Raw genomic sequence first — 21066 nt, 5'->3', positions numbered from 1 at the left:
CAAGTTACAGAATCAAGATCTAACTGACAAACACAGCAGCCAATCAACAAGACACAACTGACTGATGATGTAGTGAGCAGAACAAGATCCCAAAGCACACCAGCTGCTGAGGTGAAATGCAAGCTGACTGCTCCATTCCTGGGCTGGCCATCACCCCACAGCCACTGGTGATCACTGTGTGATCACTGGTTGTGTTGTTTTGGCTCAGTAACCTTGTCTGCCACTGTCTTGTTGTGTATCATTTTCTGCCTTTATTCTCTTGTCAGGTTCCAGTTTTATCTCATTTTGTGATTTTTGATATTCAGAAATGAAGACACTTTCATTCACTGATTTTTCTGTTTGTTTTCCTATTGTTCCTGATCAACAAGTTACTTAAGGGATGTCCTTGTAAATTTTGGAAAACAATACTGTTTTAAAACTGTAGTAATATTTGATATTCTTCTGTAGATATTATATATCAAAATCGTAACCTCTTAATTTTTTAATGCTTGCTACGTACTTTTCCACAGCTTCAGATCTATTGGCAATTCTTTCGATTCTATTCTGAGACTAATGATGATCTACCTGCTAAGCGATCAAATCCGACTCTTTCTCCCGAAGAATTGAATTGCCAAAGGGGTCAGTTTGTGCCCGGTGCTAATATATATATAGAAACTACGTCGGATAAGCAGTACAAGAAGTGGGGGATCATCTTCATAGTGCTCACCATGTCAGAATATGGGAGTTAGGAATTTGGAAGAACACTGATGGAGGCGAACCCTCAGGGAACGTGCATGTCGGCGTCCCTGGTGAAGCGAGCCCATTGGGGAAGGTCACGATTTTGAGCTAATAGCCACCATAGTAAGGTCCCCTAGGGGTGCCACAACCCCAGTGGAAAATGCCACGAAATTATAAGTCCGTAAGAAGCCAACATGGTGCAGGATCTTCTCTTGCTAAGTTCCCTGGTGCCGCTTCCACGATAGCTGATGGGTCCGCGCGTCTTCGTGGAATATGACTTATCGAGCCAACTTGTTAGTGAGTCAATTGATGCTTGCTGCCTGCGAGCTAGAAGACACTCCAGCTTCCGGACTCTTTTCAGATCACTCAAAACTCAATCATGACGCATTGCGGGATGGCACAATGCTGGGTGAAAGTGTTGAGGATCACGGCGGTTGAAACGCATGTAAGAGATCTGAAACTCATACATGTATCTGTATATAATATATATCTGCCTCTGCTAGAACGCATGCAGAAAAACACAACAAGCATGAACACATGACCATCGCTTAATATCAACAGAAAGGCCATAAATAATGACGATCCTTGAGGAGTGCTCCAGCTTGAGCTGAAAGACCAGAATACTTGGAACGCCTCATTGATTCTTAAACAATTGGGTTCCCAGGCCGTTTTGTGCCTGCATGCCCCTGCTGTAGCATCAAAGTCCTCTGTGCAATTTCACAGACTTTTGTCCAATCCATTCCCCATTTATCTAGGAGAATCTCCATATACGCATCCACATCCGCTTGGACATCCACCTCTGTTCCCTCACTCTCACTCTGCTCATCTGAGTAAACCACCACCTCATAAAATGCAGCTAGTTCGCGGATGGTTCTGAGAGCTTCCTGCTGCTGCCGCCCTAGATATAAGGAACAATGTTAGGATAAGAGCTAAGAGATATATTAAAGTGGCAGGGTAAACATACTGTATGGTGTGCGATCGTTAGCTTCATCCTTTGCCTGCTGACCAAGGCGGTAGAGGCCTTTCATGTGTTTGGGAAATCTGGGATGGGATTGCCATTGAACAGTGTCGGGGCCGGTGGGCTTGAGAACTTTAACGAGATTGATGGGCTGATGCATTCGGCGAAGAGTGCTGTTTGTTCGTATTGCTCTCTCATTCTCAAGCATGACTTCCACTCTTTTGAACCCCGCATCCATCTTTGCCTCTACCTCTTGAAAACGCTTGTCCACATCTTGAAAACGCTTGTCCACATCTTGGAAACGCTTGTCCACATCTTGGAAACGCTTGTCCACATTTTGAAACCGCTCGTCCATCTTTGCCTCTACCTCTTGAAACCGCTCGTCCATCTTTGCCTCCACCTCTCGAAAACGCTGGTCCATCTTTGCCTCTACCTCTCGAAAACGCTCGTCCACATCTCGCCTCAACCCATTTATATGGTCTAAAATGGAGCCATTGTGGGTTTGAAGCTGACTTTGCATCTCCCGTCTTTGAACCTCGAATGTTCGTCCGAGGATAACTAGACTCTGATCAAAGTATGTCTGAGCATCATCGGTTGGAGGCGGGGTTCGCGCGGCGTCCCGAGCCAGTTCAGTCACAACTGTAGCGGACATGAACCTGCGAGCCATTCTTGTAGGCTGTATTGGTGATGCTGTGGGTGTTTTTGTTGGGGGTGTGGATCGGTTCGTCCCCTCTATCAGCATGGCGCTGGTGTGACAGAGCTCTTTTGCCCCAGTTACCTAACAAATCATCCACCAGTTGACTCAGCCTCACTTCTCCAAATTTGGAATAGTTCACATACTAAATCAAGAACGGACTGTTCTGAGACAAGAGAGACCTTATCCGTTGCTGAAACAAAATCTCGCTGAGAATAAACTGTTGGAGGGGTTGGATTGGGTGATTCGTCCCCTTTTATACCACCACGGCGCTGGTGGTGAATGAGCTCTTTTGCCCCAGTGGCGGTTTACGCATAAGACTTGGCAACACCCATAAATGACATTCTCTACGGATTTGACATGAAATAACGTTTTATTGACGTTGTCGAATGATGAATTGCCATAACTTTGACCGGGGACCCCGTTGGATAACGCTTGATGGTTCTCATAACTACTATCCAACTCTATAAGCCAGTCGGATCCGTTCTTGTACGGATGTATTGTTAGTTGTTATTATTTTTCGTTGTTCTTCTGTGAATATTTCCCTTGGCCTCTGGATGTAAGTAGGGTCTCTTTCCCGGTTGGCGGGAGTTCCTGGCTCCGATTTGGCCTCCGGGCTGGAAGATGTATACACAATCCCTCTGCCCTTAGCACCGGTTCGCATATCAGGGCCGATGGTCCTCCTGGATTGGGTATCGTTCGGAGAATTCTCTCCATCGCTCTCCAAGTCCACGACGATCGGTTGCTCTGCTGAAGGCGGTTAAAAGGCAGAGCTCTGGATACCATCCCATCAGAGACGAGAACCGGTATTGCCCAGAATGCAATTCCCCAAGTGATGAAATCTGTGATATGTGTTGTCAGGTTATCACTGGTGTTATCAAGAGCTACTAGATAGAAACTTACTTCTCTTTTCTTTTCCTCTTCTTTATACTTGTATGTAATGCACTTGCCTGTTCACTGAAATTGCTATCACTTGATCTGTTACAAGTTGGATCATTCTTCGCTCTTTGATTTAGAATAATCGCTTTTGAATCACAGAGAAAGGATAATGTGATCAAGTTCATCTGCTGCTCCACTTCCTCATCCTGCTAGTAATCACCCTCCAGCAAGTGTGCAACTGCATGGACTCTAATACATGTTCAAATTATTATCACATTCACAGCAAAAGAAAACTCATCACTTCTCATATCCTTCAGTTGAGCTGTAGGTTGCCTTGTCACTTTGTCACTTGTTTATCTGGTGTCTTTAAATGGCTAAAGATCTTCTAAAATGAGAACTTAACTATTGACTTTCTTTCTTCCATTTCCTCTTTTTGTCACCACAGCAGTGGGCCATTGTCGGGAAAAAGGACACCAAGATGCGGCTTTTACATAGTAGCTTGAACATGGCTTGATGTGCTGCTGCCGTGGGCATGCCAGACTACGTAAACCAATCAAATCACACTTTGGCTTCCTTCTGGTCTGGGCCATGAAGGCACAATTGGGTATGACCGTGACGAGCGACTTTACGCGTTTGACGGGATCACCTCTTGGCGTACTCTGGTGGCAACACACAATAACCATCCCACTTTGTCAATTGCAACGCTGTACACAGTCTCAATATCGTGTTTTGTGATAGTTATTCATTGCTGACGTGAAACCGGTTCTCCGGTACGAAGAAGCAGACTCGATTATAAGGCATTTCTTAATTTCAATCAGTTTTGACACAAGATTCGCCTAGAGGTATCTCGTCGATTGTGGAATGCGTTGAAATCTGCTTAAACCCGAGATTAACCTTCTTGGATAGACATGGCTATGTGGAAGTTCGCATCTCAAGTTGGTATTCGAACTGCGGTCCGAGCTGCCTCTACCTCACCTCAACCCACCAAAGTTGCGGGGGACATATCGTCCGTTTTTCCTAGCTTGAGATCAGACTATAAGCCAGAGCCCCTCCCAAAGCGGTTTGAAGACCTAAAGTTACGTCACTTCCTGCGGAATGGAAGTGCACTGAAGAAGAGTTGGGTTAGATTATTAGCCAGCCTTGAGCATGAAGTGGAGGAGATTAGGAAAGCTGGCAGTGACGTAAGTATAGCGTTGTTGGTGCTTGAGCTAGGATCCGATGGCGTGGGAAACCAACGCTGGACGTTCAGACGATGCGAGGGTTGACGCCACTTGCCAAAACCACAGGTTATACCATCAATTGATTTCTCAGATATTCTATCAGGCAAGGTATCGCCTGGTAAGCTAGCTGAGATTCGTAGGCGTGGATGTGCAATTGTAAGGGCAGTTATTCCGAAACCAGCGGCTCTCGACCTCAAGCAACAGGCAACTGAATATATCTCTGCCAATAAAAATAACGTGAAAGCATTTCCCCCTGACTCCCCCGCCGTTTATGAACTTTACTGGTCACCCTCACAAGTCGCAGCTAGGGCGCATCCCAATATCCTTCGGACCCAGTGCTTTCTGCAAGGAATTTGGTATTCTTCCGATCCCAAAACACAGCTCTCCACGACCTACCCTCTTTCCTACGCGGATCGATTTCGCATCAGAAATCCAGGCGATGCGAAGTTTGCCCTTGGCCCACATATCGATGGAGGATCGCTTGAAAGGTGGGAGGATCCTGAATATTCAAGTGTTTACCAGAAGATACTGGATGGTTTGTGGGAGGAGTATGACCCTTTTGATGCACGGCACCGCGTTCACGCGAAAATGGATCTTTACAATGGAGCAGGTGCCTGCTCCATGCTACGGTTCTTCCAAGGATGGCTGTCGATGTCCGACACGGGACCAGGAGAAGGAACCTTGCACGTATGCCCAATGTTAAAATCCAGTACCGCTTACACCATTCTCCGCCCATTCTTTGATGTCCAGACTTCGGAACCCCTGATGGATTCTTCATTCCCCGGCTCCGTTCCTGGAGCGTGTCAGGAATACTCGGACCTATCTCACCCGCACCTGAAGCTTTCCATTACCATGGTATCTGTACCCCGGGTTGAGCCAGGTGATTATGTTGCATGGCACTGCGATTGTCTCCATTCTGTTGACAATGAACATCGAGGTAAAGGTGATTCGAGTGTGTTGTATATTCCTGCAGCCCCGCTGTGCGAGATGAACGCAAGATATCTTCAGAAGCAGCGCCAAGCGGCCTTAATATATTCTCCACCGTGGGACTATCCAAATGCTGGCGGACCCGGTGAGTTTGGCTTTGCTGGAGCAGTGGATTGGTCGACATTGAGCCATGATGGTTTACAGGCCATGGGAATGGGTGATGCACCATGGCAGGTTCAGGGAGGTATGTCTCAAGGTGAGAGGGAAGCCATTGAGATCGGGAACAAAATTGTGTTTGAGAACAATTCATAGTTGTCCCTTTGGTTGATCACTCAATTGCTGTTAGCTCCTAGCTTAGTGCCCCATGTTGATTATTAGTGCTTCAGAACAAGCAGTTATCTATTGTATAACAAAAGAAAAGTTGTATTATAATGTAATTGCGAAATATAATTCTCCTTGGAATTTCCTAGCAGCTATTTTCAAGTCGCCAATAGAAACCAGCACAGTTTTTGCACTGATCGGTGGTCCAGCCCTCTTGGCCAATGAGTAGTTGTTATTCTAGAACGCAGGGAAGCTTGACTTCTTCATGCTGACAACTCAGCCTGCTAACTCTGACCACCTAATATCGCCCTCACTCCCCAACCTCACCCCTCCCCAATGATCGCCGCAACCCAGTTGAAATAATGCGGCTTCAAGCAGCCCTTATTCTGCTGGCCTCTGCCGTGCCCGCTTCCCTGGCAATTTTCGCAGACGAGGCCTACCACATAGATTACCACCACGCCTTACTAGGAACTCCCCAGGGACACTCGACTTTCTTCCACAAGCCCAGCACCTCCTCTGCTGCGTCGTTACTCTACACGCTATCTGAAAAATATGTCCTGGGTGCAGTGAACCCGAAGGATGGTGCGATTGTCTGGCGTCAGAACCTGGCAACAGCAGCGTCGGCGGATGATGGCCACCCATTGCCGTCGTTGCTAAGAGGTGTTGAAGGTGAGGATGCTGTGGTCAGTGCAATTGGCGGGAGGGTGGCTTCGTGGAGCGCATTGGACGGGAAGTTGGCCTGGGAGAATGAGTTCCATGATGGCCCGGTTGTCGGGTTGGAGACGCTTGTCCTTGATGAGTCCGTGGACCCGAAGCTGGCTGCGAAGGATTTAATCGTGCTTTTTGGCAAGACATCGGGCATTGTTAGACGGTTAGATGGGGCATCCGGAAATGTTAAATGGGAATACAAAGATGATAGGTGTGTTTAGTATTATTCAGGAGTACTGAGGTTTTCTCCGCCCGTCAAGATTATTTTGGATTCTGACTTATATTGGATCCTGACTAACTATTTTGTTTTCTCAAAGTGATAACTCCCCGTTCCAGGTGTCGACTTCACAAGCTGCTATTTACTATATTTCTTTACAACCTGCAACACGGAAGGGATATAAAATCAAAGTTACAGCGCTAGATTTGAACACGGGTCACCAAACGAACCACTATACCCTGAACTCTGAAGGCGAGGTTTCCTCTCCCGAATCTATCATTTTCGTTGGAGCAAATTCCAAATCTCCGTTGATTGTATGGGCGGATAGCACATGGAAGACCATAAAAATAAATGTGATTGGAACCAAGCACATCCATTCTCTTGATGTTGAAAACAACAGCGGCGAGGATATCCAGAATGTCGAATTCCACGCTCCTCGTGCCCTCAATGCGGAACCACATTTCCTAATCCACTATGCGACAAAATCCAAATCATGGGCAGAGGTATATCACACGGACATTAAATTGGGTGAAATATCCAGAGCTTACCAGCTTCCAATGGTTGCTGAAAGTTCGGTTTTCACTACGAGTAATAGGGATACCAACGTCTACTTTACTCGGGTTACGAAAACTGATATAAGTGTCGTCTCGTCTACCTCTCATGAAATCCTTGCTAGATGGACTCCTAGTGAAGCTGTAACTGAAAATGCACGCCACGCGGTCTCCGAAGTCGTTGCTCGTGGCTCTACCTATGCCGTTCGATTTGCCCAGGTTTTGGAGGCTGGCAACTGGATGCTGGTTCGAAACGGCGATATTGCATGGAGCAGACCAGAGATTTTGACCGAAGCCGTAGCAGTGTCCTGGGCTGACGTCAATGGTGGGGAGAAACTTGCTCAAGCACTGGAAGTAGAAGGCCATGAATCATTAGTGGGAGCATACGTTCACCGGTTGAAACGCCATGTGAAGGATCTGGAGGGTTTGCCTACATGGCTCCGCGGATTACCCGTCCGTATTCTATCGAGTTTCATGACGAGTGATGGTTCAGATCTCATCAGCTTTGGATTCAGGAAACTAGTGATTGTGGCCACCCGGAATGGTTACGTTCTGGCTATAGATCACGCGAATAAGGGCAAAATTTTGTGGAAGACCAAGGTCGCTGAATCCCGCGATGCTGACTGGAACGTGAAAGCTATCAATGTTGCTCATTATATTGCGACAGTCTATGTGGAAGATGGCAGCTTTGTCAAGGTCAATGTCTCTTCAGGAGAGATTATTGAACGTGGCAATCCGTCTGAACCCCTTGAATCTATCGTCCTGATACCCAGCGGGGGACATCAAGTTGCGGTCAGTGTCCAAGCTCGTGGTGTACCCGATTTATCCTCTGTGCCCCTGGACGGCAACACATTCATTGTAACACTAAATGGCGGTCGTGTCCTCGGTTGGAACTCCGCCAGCCCCAAGGTGCCCCTTTGGGAATTTTTACCTCCCAAAGGCCAGAAACTTATCAATGCTATAGCCCGCCCACCTCACGATCCGGTTGCATCAATTGGAAAAGTACTGGGAGATCGCTCTGTTCTCTACAAATATTTGAATCCAAACCTTGCTCTCCTCACGGCCGTTGGGGATTCGACAGCTGCCTTCTATCTTCTCGACGCTGTATCCGGACAAGTCCTTCACTCCATCACCCAAACCGGTGTCGACACCAGCCAACCAATTACCACAGCTCTGTCAGAAAACTGGTTCACTTACTCTCTCTGGGCCGATGTAACAGAAATTTCAGACTCAAAAGGCTACCAGCTCGTGATATCCGAACTGTATGAATCCCCCATCGCCAATGACCGCGGCCCACTAGGTGACGCCGCAAACTATTCGAGCATCCATTCAAACTCCGGTATTCCCCGACCCCACGTAATCTCTCAAGCCTACATAATCCCTGAACCCATCTCAAGCATGGCCGTCTCTCAGACCCGCCAAGGCATAACCACCAAACAATTACTATGCTCCCTGCCCGCTTCAAACGGCGTCATCGGTATCCCGCGTCAACTCCTAGACCCCCGGCGCCCAATTGGTCGCTCGCCAACGGCGAATGAGGCGGAGGAGGGCCTGACCCAATACGCAGCCTTCCTAGACTTTGACGGCAGGTGGTTTCTCACGCACTCGCGCGATGTCATTGGTATTCAGAATATTGAGTCGAGCCAGACGTTGCTAGAAAGCACCAGCCTTGTATTCGCCTATGGGTTGGATGTATTTGGCACACGGATCCATCCTAGTCAGGCATTCGATATTTTGGGCAAGGGCTTCTCTAAGATACAGTTGCTGTTGACTGTTATTGCGCTAGCTGTTGGCGTTGCGATGCTGGCTCCTCTGGTAAATTTCTCTCTTCCCCTGTTTGTGATTTTCCCACACCTGGTTGGGTTTGGTACTTGCAATCACTGTGAATGCTAACCAGCGAATCTTCTCGCTTATTTTCACAGGCCCGACGGAAACAAGTGGACTTGAAATGGAAGTCTTGAGAATAAAGACCAATAAATTCACACGGAACAATATGCGTGAAGCCCACTCAGCAAACCCAAAATATCCGCTTCTCAAATCCATCCTCTTTGATAGAGAGAATATTTGGCTGTATTTTATTTTATATATGGAAGTAAAAGGAGAAAGATAAAAGTTCCTTTACCGAAGTATTCTGATTTCATTTTATCCCCCTGTTTGCTATATTGCTTGTACATTTCGTCAATGAGGCATGCATCTCATCGGAAGCTCTAGAAATACATTTACTATCCATTTTTTACGTACATTATATATAACCCTTCTCACGGCCATTGTCCTCAAATTGAACTTCGTCTCAGAGTGAATTTCGTCGCACAAAGCACACTAGAGGATACCGCGATGACATGTGGATACACATCCTAGTTGTTTGCATCACAGTCTCCACACGGCCAAGGCGCTAACCTTTAGCTAGTTTTTGTCAGGGGCCGCAGCTCGACGATGGAAATTGCAAAATCGTTCTTCTGCTTTTGTTCAGATGTCGCCAGAAATCGTTCCAGCGCGATGTGGTATCTTCTCTATTTTGTGGTGGTGGCCAACTCTCTCGCTTTCGCTTTTCCCTCAGCGACAGTTCCCAATGACAGGCAAAACCCCCCGTTCGTAATCCCAGAACCTACCAAGCTACCCTTGGAAGATGGGCTTGCTCGGAGGCTTGTTCGTCGGGCCACCACCCAACAGGCCGAAGCCACGATCTGTGGTTACTATGCAGGTTCCAAACGTCAGATTCCCTCTCCAAAGAGTCCCAGTCAACAGCAAACGAGTTTGCGATTGAACCAAATAAACTAAATAAAAACGTATACAGAGTCCCGCTTAGCTTGTTACAATAGCAATGCCTGTGTCTTTCATTCTTCGAACGCCAATTTCCCCGCCATGGTGGGTTGCTGTCCGACTGTCTCCACCACCACGCCTTGCACTTTCATCAGCACTTGCTACGGTAGTTCTCAGTTTTCGGCAACCCCTTCCCTTCGCACCTATTCCAATGATCCGTTCGTGATGTTGTGCACTGGCAGCCAAGACCCGCACTGCCATACCAGGACGTGGCCTGGTCTCTCGATAGCGGATTACCAATGCACCTATTCAGGCACCTCCTCAGGGGCCGAGACAATGTTTACCATCGGCTCCCTGACCGATGTCAAGGACGAGAATGACCAGATTACGGAAACCATGTCGATTTCCTGGGTCGGCGACTCGGTCTTGTTAGCCATTCGGGCTGCCTCTGCCACAATCACTTCAGATCCTGAAACCACGGCTCCCAGGACGGCGGCAACGGAGAGCAATACCGCGCGACCAGGAGACGACGGCGACGACGATAACTCTGAAGATTCAGCCTCAAAGCCCCCAATAGGGCCAATTGTTGGCGGCGTCGTCGGCGGCGTGGGCGGCCTTCTCGTCCTTGTTCTCGTCCTGGTGTTCGTTTGGAGAAGATCGAAGCGGAAACCAGCCACGGCTACAGCGGAGACGGCCGCGGGTAAGACTGACCCGGAGCCACCATCGCCCTTGGATGGCGATCTGGGACCCGTGATTCATGAAATGCACGGCGTTGATGCCCACCGAAGACATGAGCTAATGCCGGAACGAACGTATGTGGAACTGCCTGAACCGGAGGTGCGACACCAATTGGAATAAGGAGTTGGCTCAGGTTATTTGTATCTAGTAATTATTCAATCTCTTTTTGGTCCTCGTACTTGTATATAGATATAATAACTCTATATGGTGTATATAATATATTTAAACGGTCAGTAATAATACTCTTGTATTTTTGGAGATAATGTAACAAAGGTGACGCTGAGAACCTGCTCCGAAACCTCTACCCGAAGCTTTTTCTTTTTTTTTACTCCTTTCAATCCAAACCAGCCTCTCTACGCCTTGCGCTGAGCACACAAGAAAGGAGTAGCCACGACATGATTTCGATGATAACAAACTTATCAGTTCCGCATGGCGACAAGGTCAAAACAAAGAAGAACCAACCCTGTCTTCGCTGACGCGGGAGACAAGAGAGGATGAATCGAATAAATAAAAATATCTATCAAAGAAATAAGAAAGAGGAAATACGGCACCGGTTTCTATCATCTGACCCGGCAAAAAAAAAAAAAGTCCAACGGCAAAGTTGTTGGGGGGGAGGGAGGGGGTTTGGTTAGACATCTATCTGTCCCTATCCATATGGGCATCCTTAAGAAAATTCCTCCGTGCCCGTGCCTTATTTGTTCGAGAGAAGAAAACTAAAGCTCGTTTATCTCGTATTCCTCCGTTTTCATCCCAGAGAAAATAAGCATATCCGAAAAGTGTTTTTCTGAAAAAAAAAAAAAAAAATGAAAAATGATAATGAAAAAGGTGATAACGAGCCTAAATTGTGTCACTGCAGCTTGCGGAAACTCGGGGAACTAGTATATATTTCCTCCTGTTTTGCATTGCCATCTGTTCAATTTCCTCTTTCACACGCTAGCTTCCTGGACAGGAAATTGAAAGCCGTCACCCCCAGTCTCCATTTCAGCTCTTTGATTGCGAGAAATCGATAGATTCGTGGTGCATTTTGTTTCGCTACGCCGTGGATTCAGGGAAATACATTCCTGAGCTGAAACTAAACTGGATCAAAAAAGAAACCCATATCAAAAACAAAATGAAGAGAAAAGAATAAAAATAAAGGCCAAAGACTCCACCTCAAAAAGAAAAGAAAAGACATATAACAACGGATCCGTTTTATTTCGATTGCGTATCACCCCCATCTCCTCACAGCCGCTTCCTCAGCAGCCTGCCTAGAGAACGAAGTCCACGGCTCCGGCGCATCAGCAGCGTCATCGTCAATCTTTGTTCCCTTGAATTTGCAGTTTTCGCCAAGAGCAGGGAAGCCCGCCACGCCATTGAAGGTGATGGCTTCATCGCTCGTGAAAACGAGGTAGCCATCCTGCGGCGACGTTCCCTCCTCCGTGTGGATTTCACCCTCGCCTGTCGACCTCCCACGCCAGCTGAAGTAAACGCGGAGATCTTTCACGTGCGCGGGCCCCGCTGCATGCGGGATATCGTCTCCGTCGTCGCTGCTGCCGGTCTCCCCTTCTCCATTGCCACCGCGCGCTCCGCCAGCAACACGACCACGCTTGCTCATCACGGCACGGAATTTGTCCAACGTACGCTTGTCTGCCGCGAACAGCATCGTGCCCTGAATCACACCCAAATTGAACCCGCCAATCAACCCCAAGGGACTCTCTGACGTCCTTGTGATCGTAAGCTCCATCTCCTCCGCGTCGTCCGGCCAATTGTCCTCCACCTCCTTACAATCCAACGAGTAGATGCCAATTATTTTATCTAGTAGAAACCCAGTGGCTCCTGCACCATTGACAGCTTTGGCAGCCCCTTCTGTAGCCGATTTCTTGGGTCTGCCGCGTTTGGACGGTGTTGGTGCCGGTTTGGAGGAGGAGGAGATAGTGGTGGTCGTAGTCGCGGCTGCATCGGTGCTCAGTCGCGGTTTTTTGCTAGGCGCAGTCGGATCATCTTTCCTTGGCCTGCCGCGCCCTCTCTTTGGGCCAGCAGGGACTGGTTTTGGGGGATCGCTGGGATTCTTGCGTGGTCTGCCTCGTTTCCTTGGGGGTCCATCGCTCTGAGCGGGCTTCTTGACGGGGTTTCCAGTCGCGTCGAGCTTTGGCGGGCGACCGCGCTTTCTGGGCAAGGGAGCATCAGCCATAGCTGCGGGAAAGGTGGTAGAGGGTGGACAATGGCCAATGGTTCGAATTGGCGCAGCAGTGACGGCAGGAAGTGCAAAAAAGACGAAGACGACGACGAAGAAGAAGGTGGTGGTAATGGTGATGATGAAGACGAAGAAGAAGAAGAAAATAGCTGGAGACGCGAAAAGGGGAAAATATCGGCTAGTTCGTTGAGCACGGGGCGGGCAGGAAACATGGGCCAGCCGCTTGCCTGATTCGGAGCCTGGGCCTGAAAGGGGTTAGCGTGCCCTGAACCAAGATTTTGCAACCGTCGCCTTGGAAGCCCTTTGGCGGTTACCGTGGGATTGGGGCCAGCGATCGGGATACCGTGGGAGGCCTGGGACTGGGACTGGGACTGCTGGGACTGGGAGTGGAGATGGCGCAGGAGGAGCCTCGGTGGATTACATAAAGGGCAGGACACGCCAGGGGACAAAACCACTCAGGATGCTACGACGGAGGTACGGATCTGGGCAATTTGTAGCTCCAGTGTCCCAAATGCTAATTTAAAAAAAGGGATGTGGTGCTACGAATCAATGGGCCGCTGCATTTGTCTATCGTGGTTGGTATCACGCCATTCATTTTCTCCCAGCCTCGTTTAGCGACTCTACACAAAGAAAGGGGCTGCTGTCAGAGAAAGTCCCCAATGAAACATACATTAGACGATGTGGGAATTGTGGTCCGGATAAAGAAGAAAACAGAGTGAATACTGAAAGGAAATAAAAAAGAAAGGATAATAACAAAAAAAACAGAAAAAAAGAAAAAAGAAAAAAAAGGAAATGTAGTTTGTTAGCCGATATATATTCTATCTCACAAGATATGAACAGAGTGAGGGTATGTATTAAACCATGCAATGATGAAATTGCAACACGCAAGCAGCTCAAACATAGAAGGCCAATGAATCTAAGAATGAAAAGAAAGGAAAAGAAGGCTGGGATGGCAGGTAGAGGCAAGATCCAAAAAGAAAATGTAACCACGCTGCAAAAAGAAACCGCCCGCGATCCAGCCTAAAATATGCTGACAAATAACCCTTAGAGATTTTCACGCAGTTGTAGCTGTTGGCGAAACTTTATTAGACGGTGCAGACGCCGGTTCAGGAACCTTTTCATTGTCCACTTCCACAGAAGCAAGGCCCGCCGCGGTGGCCGAATCTGTGTTTGCTCCGCCCCCATCACCATTCACCACTCTCTCTTTCTCAGCAAGCGCTTCAACACCTGTAGCTCCAGCTCCAAAACCGTCATCACCCTGGCTATGTTCCTTCTTCGGAAGAGTGATAGCCCTCCTCCGATCTGCCCCATCCACACTCCCCATAATCTCCGCAGTTTCGTTATTCCACACGACAGGTCCCTTGACGAAATCCCTCCTTGTATCCCCGATGGCGGGCGTGGTGAGGTCTGTGGCGGAGACATCGTTTACACCCCGTTCTCCAACGCGTGTCAAGATGCCTGCAAGTTCTTTCGCCGGCTCATCGAGTGACGGCATGTCACCCCAATTCCAGTCCAGCTCGCCACCGAACTGCTTTGGGATGTTGCAGGGTTCCATGAAGGTGCTGAGGGTGGATTTCACTTCGGATGCGGACAGGATGAAGATCTTTGACGTTGTCACAGGGTCGAACCAGCGCTTGATCCAGCCCCAGACGGTGGGAAAGAAGACGGGGGCTCCGATTATCTGCGGTTTTGTTATGTTAGTTCGATTCTACGCTTTCAATTGTATCGCTGAAAATAACAATTCATTTTTTTTCATTTCCCCTTCCTTTCGGAGGAAAGTGCTTGCTGCTTTTGTATATCCGTATGTCCGTATGTCCGTTTTGAGATAGGCGAAACCGCCAACAAACAAGGCACGGAGTCAACGTTGAGCGGAACAGCATGTGACAAAAAAGAAAGAAAGACAAGGACAGGAAGAAAGGGATGAACGAAAGCAAAAGCTCCGATCGACAAAAAAACAAATCTCCACATACAAATATCCTATCCAAAGTCTCCGGATAATGCGCTGTCGCCAAGGCACTCGCATCCTGCATATGACCCTTCAAATTCCAAAACTGCTTCAGTCCCACCCCTGAAATGTCCACGATATTCGTCGTGTTCACAACTGGAGTCTCAGGGTGGGGACGCCCCAGATCACTGCACAACGGTAGCACAAACTGGGTCATGTTCTCGTACAGGGCAAAGAGACGGAGTAATCGTGGGAGTACTTTGGAGGAGGTGTGGGTTGCAGATGTCTTGCCCGCTGAGGCACTGGACGAGTAGGCTGCCATGTTCTTGCTGTTTAGGTCCTTTATCACGTAAACGTATATGGGGATCCCGCGACGATCTCGCCGGCCGGTCCATTGAGGATACTGGATAAAAAGACAAAGAAGGTAGACGTCAGTCACCCTGAAAGTCAGGGGAGTTCAATCAACAGGGCGACATTGAAGGGGAGATCGGAGTTTTAGGAAAACCCGATAAATGAAACAAATTTGCTGACCACTCTGCGAGCATCTTCATATGAATCAATATCGAAATTCCGGTACAACGCATCGATCTGGTTCGTCTTGCGCCATTCTTCTGTGTCCCGGAACTGATCTAGGGCACCCTGCACGTCGAATCTACGCGCGCGAAGAAATCGCCTATATTTGCAGACATGGCAAAAGCAAAAAAAGAGAAAAACGGTTAGATCGTAGACAGCCAATTGGATCTTTTGCGTCAGAACCCTCCCTTTCCCTCACTGCTCCTGGTAGGGGTTTCCAAGAGAAAACAACCCCGGATAATACAACAAAGATGCCCCATAACCACCTTCTCCCCTTGGCATACAGAAAGAACACCAACATTGTGGATAGATAATATTAGGTGGGCAGTGCGTACAGCAAAGTAGAATCATCATGGCTGGCACGAGCTCCACCATGCGCTTCGGTATATAGTTGTTCCTCCTTCAAGACCAATTTGAAGCTTGTCAGCGCTTCCGACTGCTGCGGTGATAGGTGGTTTAGGAAACCCAGCAGCGGATCTGGACCTTCACTGTCCTCTCCCTTGCTGGCCTTTGCAGCAGCCGCTTCGAACGACTCAGTCTTGGTGACTGGGGGAAGTTCCTGCGATTGTAACTGTGAGTGTGACTTGGGATGGGAATGAGAGCTTTTTATCGAGTGCCGGCTGTGGTTGGATCGGCTGGTGGCAGTTCGTGAGAGGGTCATGTTTATTTATTTTCGTCGTTGGGGTATTCTGGAGTTTCTATTATCTTTTTCTTTTCTTTTTATCTTCGTCCCCCGTTTCTGCCTCCTTGACTTTCTATGTTCTTGTGTATGATTCCTCTATTGGGGTATATCGCATGAAGGGTTTCTTGTATAAGGCAGCCGTTCTCCAGACAAGAGACACAGCAAACACGGCAGTTCTGTGCAAGGGTATCTGCGAAGAATCTATCTCGCCAGTCAGCGAAGGAAACAATAAGATGGGCAACGATACGGATGAGGGTGAGGATGCAAAGCACAAGCCCTGGTGGCCTTGTTGACGGGCTCCAGCGGGTCTCAGCCTCGAGATGTCCTCAGCTCGCTACTCGTTAGTGCGGAAGGATTGGTAATACCCAGCGGTTGTCACGGATATAACACGGCGGCGGCTCGCTCCGGGCGGCACATCCGAGCTCCGTGCCCGAGCATCGCCCGTGGCAAGCCCTACAAGCCCTACAAGCCTTACAAGCCTCACCTCACAGGCAAGAGATGGATAGCTGGATGAGTCAAGATGCCATAGTTATTTGCTTTTGGAAGGACTGTTGTTTCAAGCAAACTGACTTGGTGTCAAAATCTACATGCAACAGCGAAGCCAATACAAAATGTCTGGCCATTGAAAATTTATGACTGTATATTTTTATCCACCGAGTCATTTTCCAAGAGTTAAGAGTTTTTTTTCCTTTTTCTTTTCCTTGTTCTTTCTTTTCTTTTTTTCCTGCATGATGGAGCTCGGTGTCTAAATATGATTGGGCTTAAACGCCACACGGCATACCTCGGAGCATTTTTACTCTATTTTTAGTCCTCCGTCAGATCTCCATATTCCCACATGCCCTTGCGCCCCTCTTTTGCCTCGTTTTGCAGTTTCTCGAGATGCGCCAGCGTCTCTGTCGACGACCGTTCCCATTCCTTGAGCTTGCGCGGGACCATCGCGAGTCCCTCACTGATTACGTCGGCATTAATGCTGTGCTCCAGACTCTTAGATTCGGCCGGGTCCATCAGAGTAACATGCAATGTCCCATCGGGCGCCGTGTAGTCGACATTCGCAACTAATTGGCGATCCAATGTCCGTTCACCAAGGTATCCCACAGCATCACGGAGGTATTCGGGAGACGCGGGGAGTTGCAAGAAGGAGAGAACTGTATCGGTGGCTTGGGGTCGAATTTTCTGCACGGAAAACTGCGGCTGCGTGAGAGGCCGGAGGCGGGTCCACGGAACGGTTTCGGAGTTGCCGTAGTCGATGTAAACGACGTCGGCTTTTTTCGCTTCACGGTCGTTTCTCCGTATTTTTGCGCGGTACCACTCGTTGTCCTCCGTGAACCTGGCCGCGACTAGATCTCCGGCCTTGGGTGGGCCGCTCAGAGCAGTGTCGTTCGCCTTGTTGAGGTGGAAGGCTCGGAACGCGCTCATCATCTCGGTGAGGGCTGTTGTGCCGGCGCCGATTTGTTGGATTTTTAGCTTTCCATTTTCGTCTACATTCGTGACCATCACATCGCGGTAGTCCTTTTTGCGCTGCTGGGGAGCGTCTGCGCCGGCTTCTGCGCCATTCTTTCCGTTCGTGGCAACGGTCTCGCCCTCCTCAAGATCCTTGCTTGGATCCCAGTCATGCCACAAGCCTTTTCGGGCCTCTTTGGCTTTTTTCTCCGCTGCGAACAGCTCTGCAGCGTGACCTCCTTGCTCAGCAGAATAGGCATGGACAGTCGCAAGGCCTTCTTCAACAAGAATCTTGGAAAAGCTTTCTCTGTTGATATAGAGACTGCCGATGAATCCACCGACCTTGTCAATTGTCTCGACGTCTATTTCAACGTCGCGTTGCATACATCTTCGGTAGGCGAAGTCATGGGCTTCTTGCCCGAACGGCTCCCCAGTCTCTCCTGGGTTCCTCGCCGATCTGGGAGCCCGGATGCCGGAAAGGACCAGTGTGAGCTTAGCATTATCTTTAGGAAGTAGGATGGTGAAGCGAGAGCCGGATTTTACGAAATCAACAACACCAGGCACCTTCCTCTGCCGCTGGAGCACGGAGGCCTGAATCTTCGCCTTTTGCACATTCTCGGAGTAGTCCTGAGGCGCTCTAACGGTTGGGGGCTTAGAAGACCACATTCCTTTCCCCTCCTTCTGAGCTGCTTCTTCCGCACGGAGTAGATCATCGTATTCAGGAGACCGGTCGTCATCATCCCGGCGATGGCGGATGACGGATGCGTAACCAGCCTGCACGAGGGCCAATGCAATGTTTGTGTTTCCAGACATGACCGTACCAACCTCCCGTTCCTCGTAACCTTCCGATGCGGGTCTTTTTCCATCAATTTTTACTTTGACGTGTTTACCGATGAGCTTCTTGCGCATAAATTCCTTAGCCTCTAAGATGAAAGGTGCCTGCTTAGGGTCGGATGTTCTTGGATGTCTGACGCTGCTGAGGCTTATCCGCTTCTCATCCTTTCCTGTCTTCGTTCGAACAAAAATGGTGTCTGCACTAAACACTCGAGTCACAACATAATCCGCTTGCGCAGCGCCGGCGCCAACTTTGGGCGCGTTGTGGCTCATAAATAATCCTTTTCGCGCTTCTTTCGCGGCGTTCTCGGCCTGTCGTAGAGTAGTCATGTCCTTTCCGATCATAGTAGAATGGTGGTCGGCGCATCGGGCCAGGCCAGCTTCGAGAAGGAACTTAGCGATGTTGCCATTAGGATGGAGGACGCCGGCAACGAGTTGATTTTGCGGTGTCACACCAAGCAGCGAGATCTTAACTTTTCTCTGGAGTAGCCGGAGCTCCACAAACTGCTGAGCCTGTTCTCCAAGCGGTTCTCCCGGTTGTTCTGTGCCGTCTGGGTTCGTTCGTTTCGTTGCCGGAGCCCGGATACCAGCAACCACAACCAATGTTTGGATATGTTTATGCGGGGCAACAAGTAACCTGACGATCAGGCGGTCACCGCTAAGTACCCTTTCCACAACTGCAGCAATTTGGTTCCCCTTTTCGCTCTCAATCAGTGCCTTTAGATCTGGTACTTCATAAGCAGTCTCGAGTTCCCCGCCAGTCGACACCCACACGCCCTTTGATTCCGACCGCGCACGGTTTTCAAGTTCCCGCAGTTTGTCCACCGTCGCCACAATATCCTCGGACTCTTCCCGCTTGCCCGCATCCTCACGCACTTTGACCCATCCTTCCGCAACGCAGAGCTCTGGCAATTCCTGATTATTATGAAGTTTCACGATGCCGTATTCCCGTTTCGTGGTGGGGACGGTGTAGAGCACCTGGAACTTAACGACCTTGCCCACAAGCAATTCGCGTAGGAATTCTCTAGATTGGAAGGCAAATGGCTGTGCCGTGAGGGCAAAATAATATTACTCGTTAGTAGAGAACCATCAAACACCGCAGAGGGGCATGACGAGCAACTGAACAGGGACCCCATGCAAGGGGCAACCAGGGGAAATATCAAATTTTACCTCGTCACCCTCTCTTCGTAACCGCGGAGCGGACACATAGGCCAAGCTCAGCGTTCGTTCCTGGCTGCGGTTGATGACATGTGTCAAGATGAGGGTGTCACCAGACAGAACGGTCTTGACGCGGGCTTCCAGGAGAGACATGGTGAGGGCGAACGATGGAGATGCACTGAGCGGGTAGGTATACAGGAGTAAATGGTGTGGGAAGGGATTTGAACACACAGTGCGAAGATGGAGTTGTTGTCACTACATAGTATGTGGCCAGCTTGACATAGTTATTTGTGGGCCTTGCCCGAACTAGCAGTGCTGGCATGGTTCAGCCACAGCGTGCGATTCCAGGATTGAGCACCAGGGTTGAGCCACAGATTTACTTTCGCTTACTGACAGAATCAAAGCTCAAGCTAACTACTCTGTAGAGTCTCGTAGTTACTCCATAACTGGGACAAAATTCATTGCACACTGTGTCAATCGAAATCCCCATGCCAGGCCTCAAATGATTCCCACCATCGTGTCAGCAATGACGGGGGCTTGACAGCTAACTCGATAGCCAAACTTCACCGAATCAAACCCTGTCAACGAACTCTAAAGCTTTTCGAGGCTCTATCAACTTATACAACACGTTTGCTAAGCATGCAATTTTCTAATATGAGTTTCTTCTATGTGCAAAGGCTTTGCTGCACTGCTCCGTATATAGTTGTCGAACATCCCAATTTCCTCAGAACCAGAGCACACCAGTTGTTGTATACTAAGCTCCAGGTTTTGCGTCGAAGTCTCGTCATGGATGCTCCAGGGGCAACGTAGGGTTTGGCAGGTCACATGCTCCAACACTCCAGCTAATTGAAAGGTTACACGGGGGAGAGATGTGCCGTAGAGCTCTCTATCTACAAGAGGCTGAGGAACTTGAAAGGAAGCGAACGGCCCTATTTATTCGCCATTGAGCATTGAAAGTGGAAGACGCGACAAAAACATCAGTCTAGTTTGAACACCAAGCCGGTTTCCGGCCCAGGGCCTCCAGAACACAGGGCATCCCACCCTTCCGCCACAGCCCCCATTCCTTGCTGCATCTTCGTAGATAGTCCAGGAATCCCTCCGGCATCCAAAAATTCACCTTATATTGTTCGTTGTGAGAGAAAATATGTATGTTTTTACACGCACCGAAGATGGGGATAAAGGTGGTAGTGGCTCAGCATCGGGGAGAGAAACGATGTATTGGTCAGTGAAGTCCTGTTTGCAAAGGACTTGAATAGTTGGAGCAGATATCAGTACGAAAATACAGCTGGAGTCTGGATTTGCGTGCTGGAGAATGTATGATCGCGATGCTAACGTTCATTTACTCCATGTAGCATGTCTCTACCAGGAGCACTTATCTCCTTCAAAGGGTGCCTAGTGGCCCGCGGCCTGGCTTTTGTCCAACATGGCTTACTTTTTCAAAACTATTTAAAAAATGCGGCAAGGGCAAGGGGAAAGAGAGCTAAAATACGACATCTTCATTTTGTATGAAATCAGTCAGCGTCATAGCCTCGTTTGGAGTGACTTCGTCAGCATCGCTACAAGAGCCGGCC

General features: G+C 48.9%; 6 protein-coding genes across 6 annotated transcripts; 2 read left to right on the top strand and 4 right to left on the bottom strand.

The window, feature by feature from the left end:
• Window positions 1-994: 994 nt before the first annotated feature.
• HCBG_06630 (uncharacterized protein) lies at window positions 995-2342 on the bottom strand (the record flags this gene model as incomplete). Its single annotated transcript, XM_045433679.1, has 2 exons — window positions 995-1615; window positions 1682-2342. 2 exons carry the CDS (start codon window positions 2340-2342, stop codon window positions 1362-1364), a joined length of 915 nt encoding a protein of 304 aa, XP_045285992.1.
• Window positions 2343-4156: 1814 nt separating this feature from the next.
• HCBG_06629 (DUF1620 domain-containing protein) lies at window positions 4157-9153 on the top strand (the record flags this gene model as incomplete). Its single annotated transcript, XM_045433678.1, has 5 exons — window positions 4157-4429; window positions 4535-5639; window positions 6071-6635; window positions 6742-9007; window positions 9115-9153. The coding sequence occupies 5 exons, from the start codon at window positions 4157-4159 to the stop codon at window positions 9151-9153; spliced, it is 4248 nt and encodes a 1415-aa protein (XP_045285991.1).
• A 901-nt stretch (window positions 9154-10054) lies between these two features.
• Window positions 10055-10810, top strand: HCBG_06628 (uncharacterized protein; the record flags this gene model as incomplete). Its single annotated transcript, XM_045433677.1, has 1 exon — window positions 10055-10810. The coding sequence occupies one exon, from the start codon at window positions 10055-10057 to the stop codon at window positions 10808-10810; it is 756 nt and encodes a 251-aa protein (XP_045285990.1).
• A 1087-nt stretch (window positions 10811-11897) lies between these two features.
• On the bottom strand, window positions 11898-13458 carry HCBG_06627 (uncharacterized protein; the record flags this gene model as incomplete). Its single annotated transcript, XM_045433676.1, has 2 exons — window positions 11898-13108; window positions 13407-13458. The coding sequence occupies 2 exons, from the start codon at window positions 13456-13458 to the stop codon at window positions 11898-11900; spliced, it is 1263 nt and encodes a 420-aa protein (XP_045285989.1).
• Window positions 13459-13917: 459 nt separating this feature from the next.
• On the bottom strand, window positions 13918-16042 carry HCBG_06626 (uncharacterized protein; the record flags this gene model as incomplete). The annotated part of the gene is made up of 3 exons (XM_045433675.1): window positions 13918-14544; window positions 14834-15248; window positions 15717-16042. 3 exons carry the CDS (start codon window positions 16040-16042, stop codon window positions 13918-13920), a joined length of 1368 nt encoding a protein of 455 aa, XP_045285988.1.
• Window positions 16043-16592: 550 nt separating this feature from the next.
• Window positions 16593-19648, bottom strand: HCBG_06625 (RNA-binding protein Snd1; the record flags this gene model as incomplete). The annotated part of the gene is made up of 2 exons (XM_045433674.1): window positions 16593-19381; window positions 19508-19648. 2 exons carry the CDS (start codon window positions 19646-19648, stop codon window positions 16868-16870), a joined length of 2655 nt encoding a protein of 884 aa, XP_045285987.1.
• Between the last annotated feature and the right edge of the window lie 1418 nt (window positions 19649-21066).

Source organism: Histoplasma capsulatum (genome assembly GCF_000150115.1).
Source record: "Histoplasma capsulatum G186AR genomic scaffold supercont2.9, whole genome shotgun sequence".
NCBI classification, from domain to species: Eukaryota; Fungi; Ascomycota; class Eurotiomycetes; order Onygenales; family Ajellomycetaceae; genus Histoplasma; species Histoplasma capsulatum.
The sequence above is the reverse complement of the archived record's forward strand: the minus strand, read 5'-3'. Positions and strand labels throughout refer to the sequence as shown.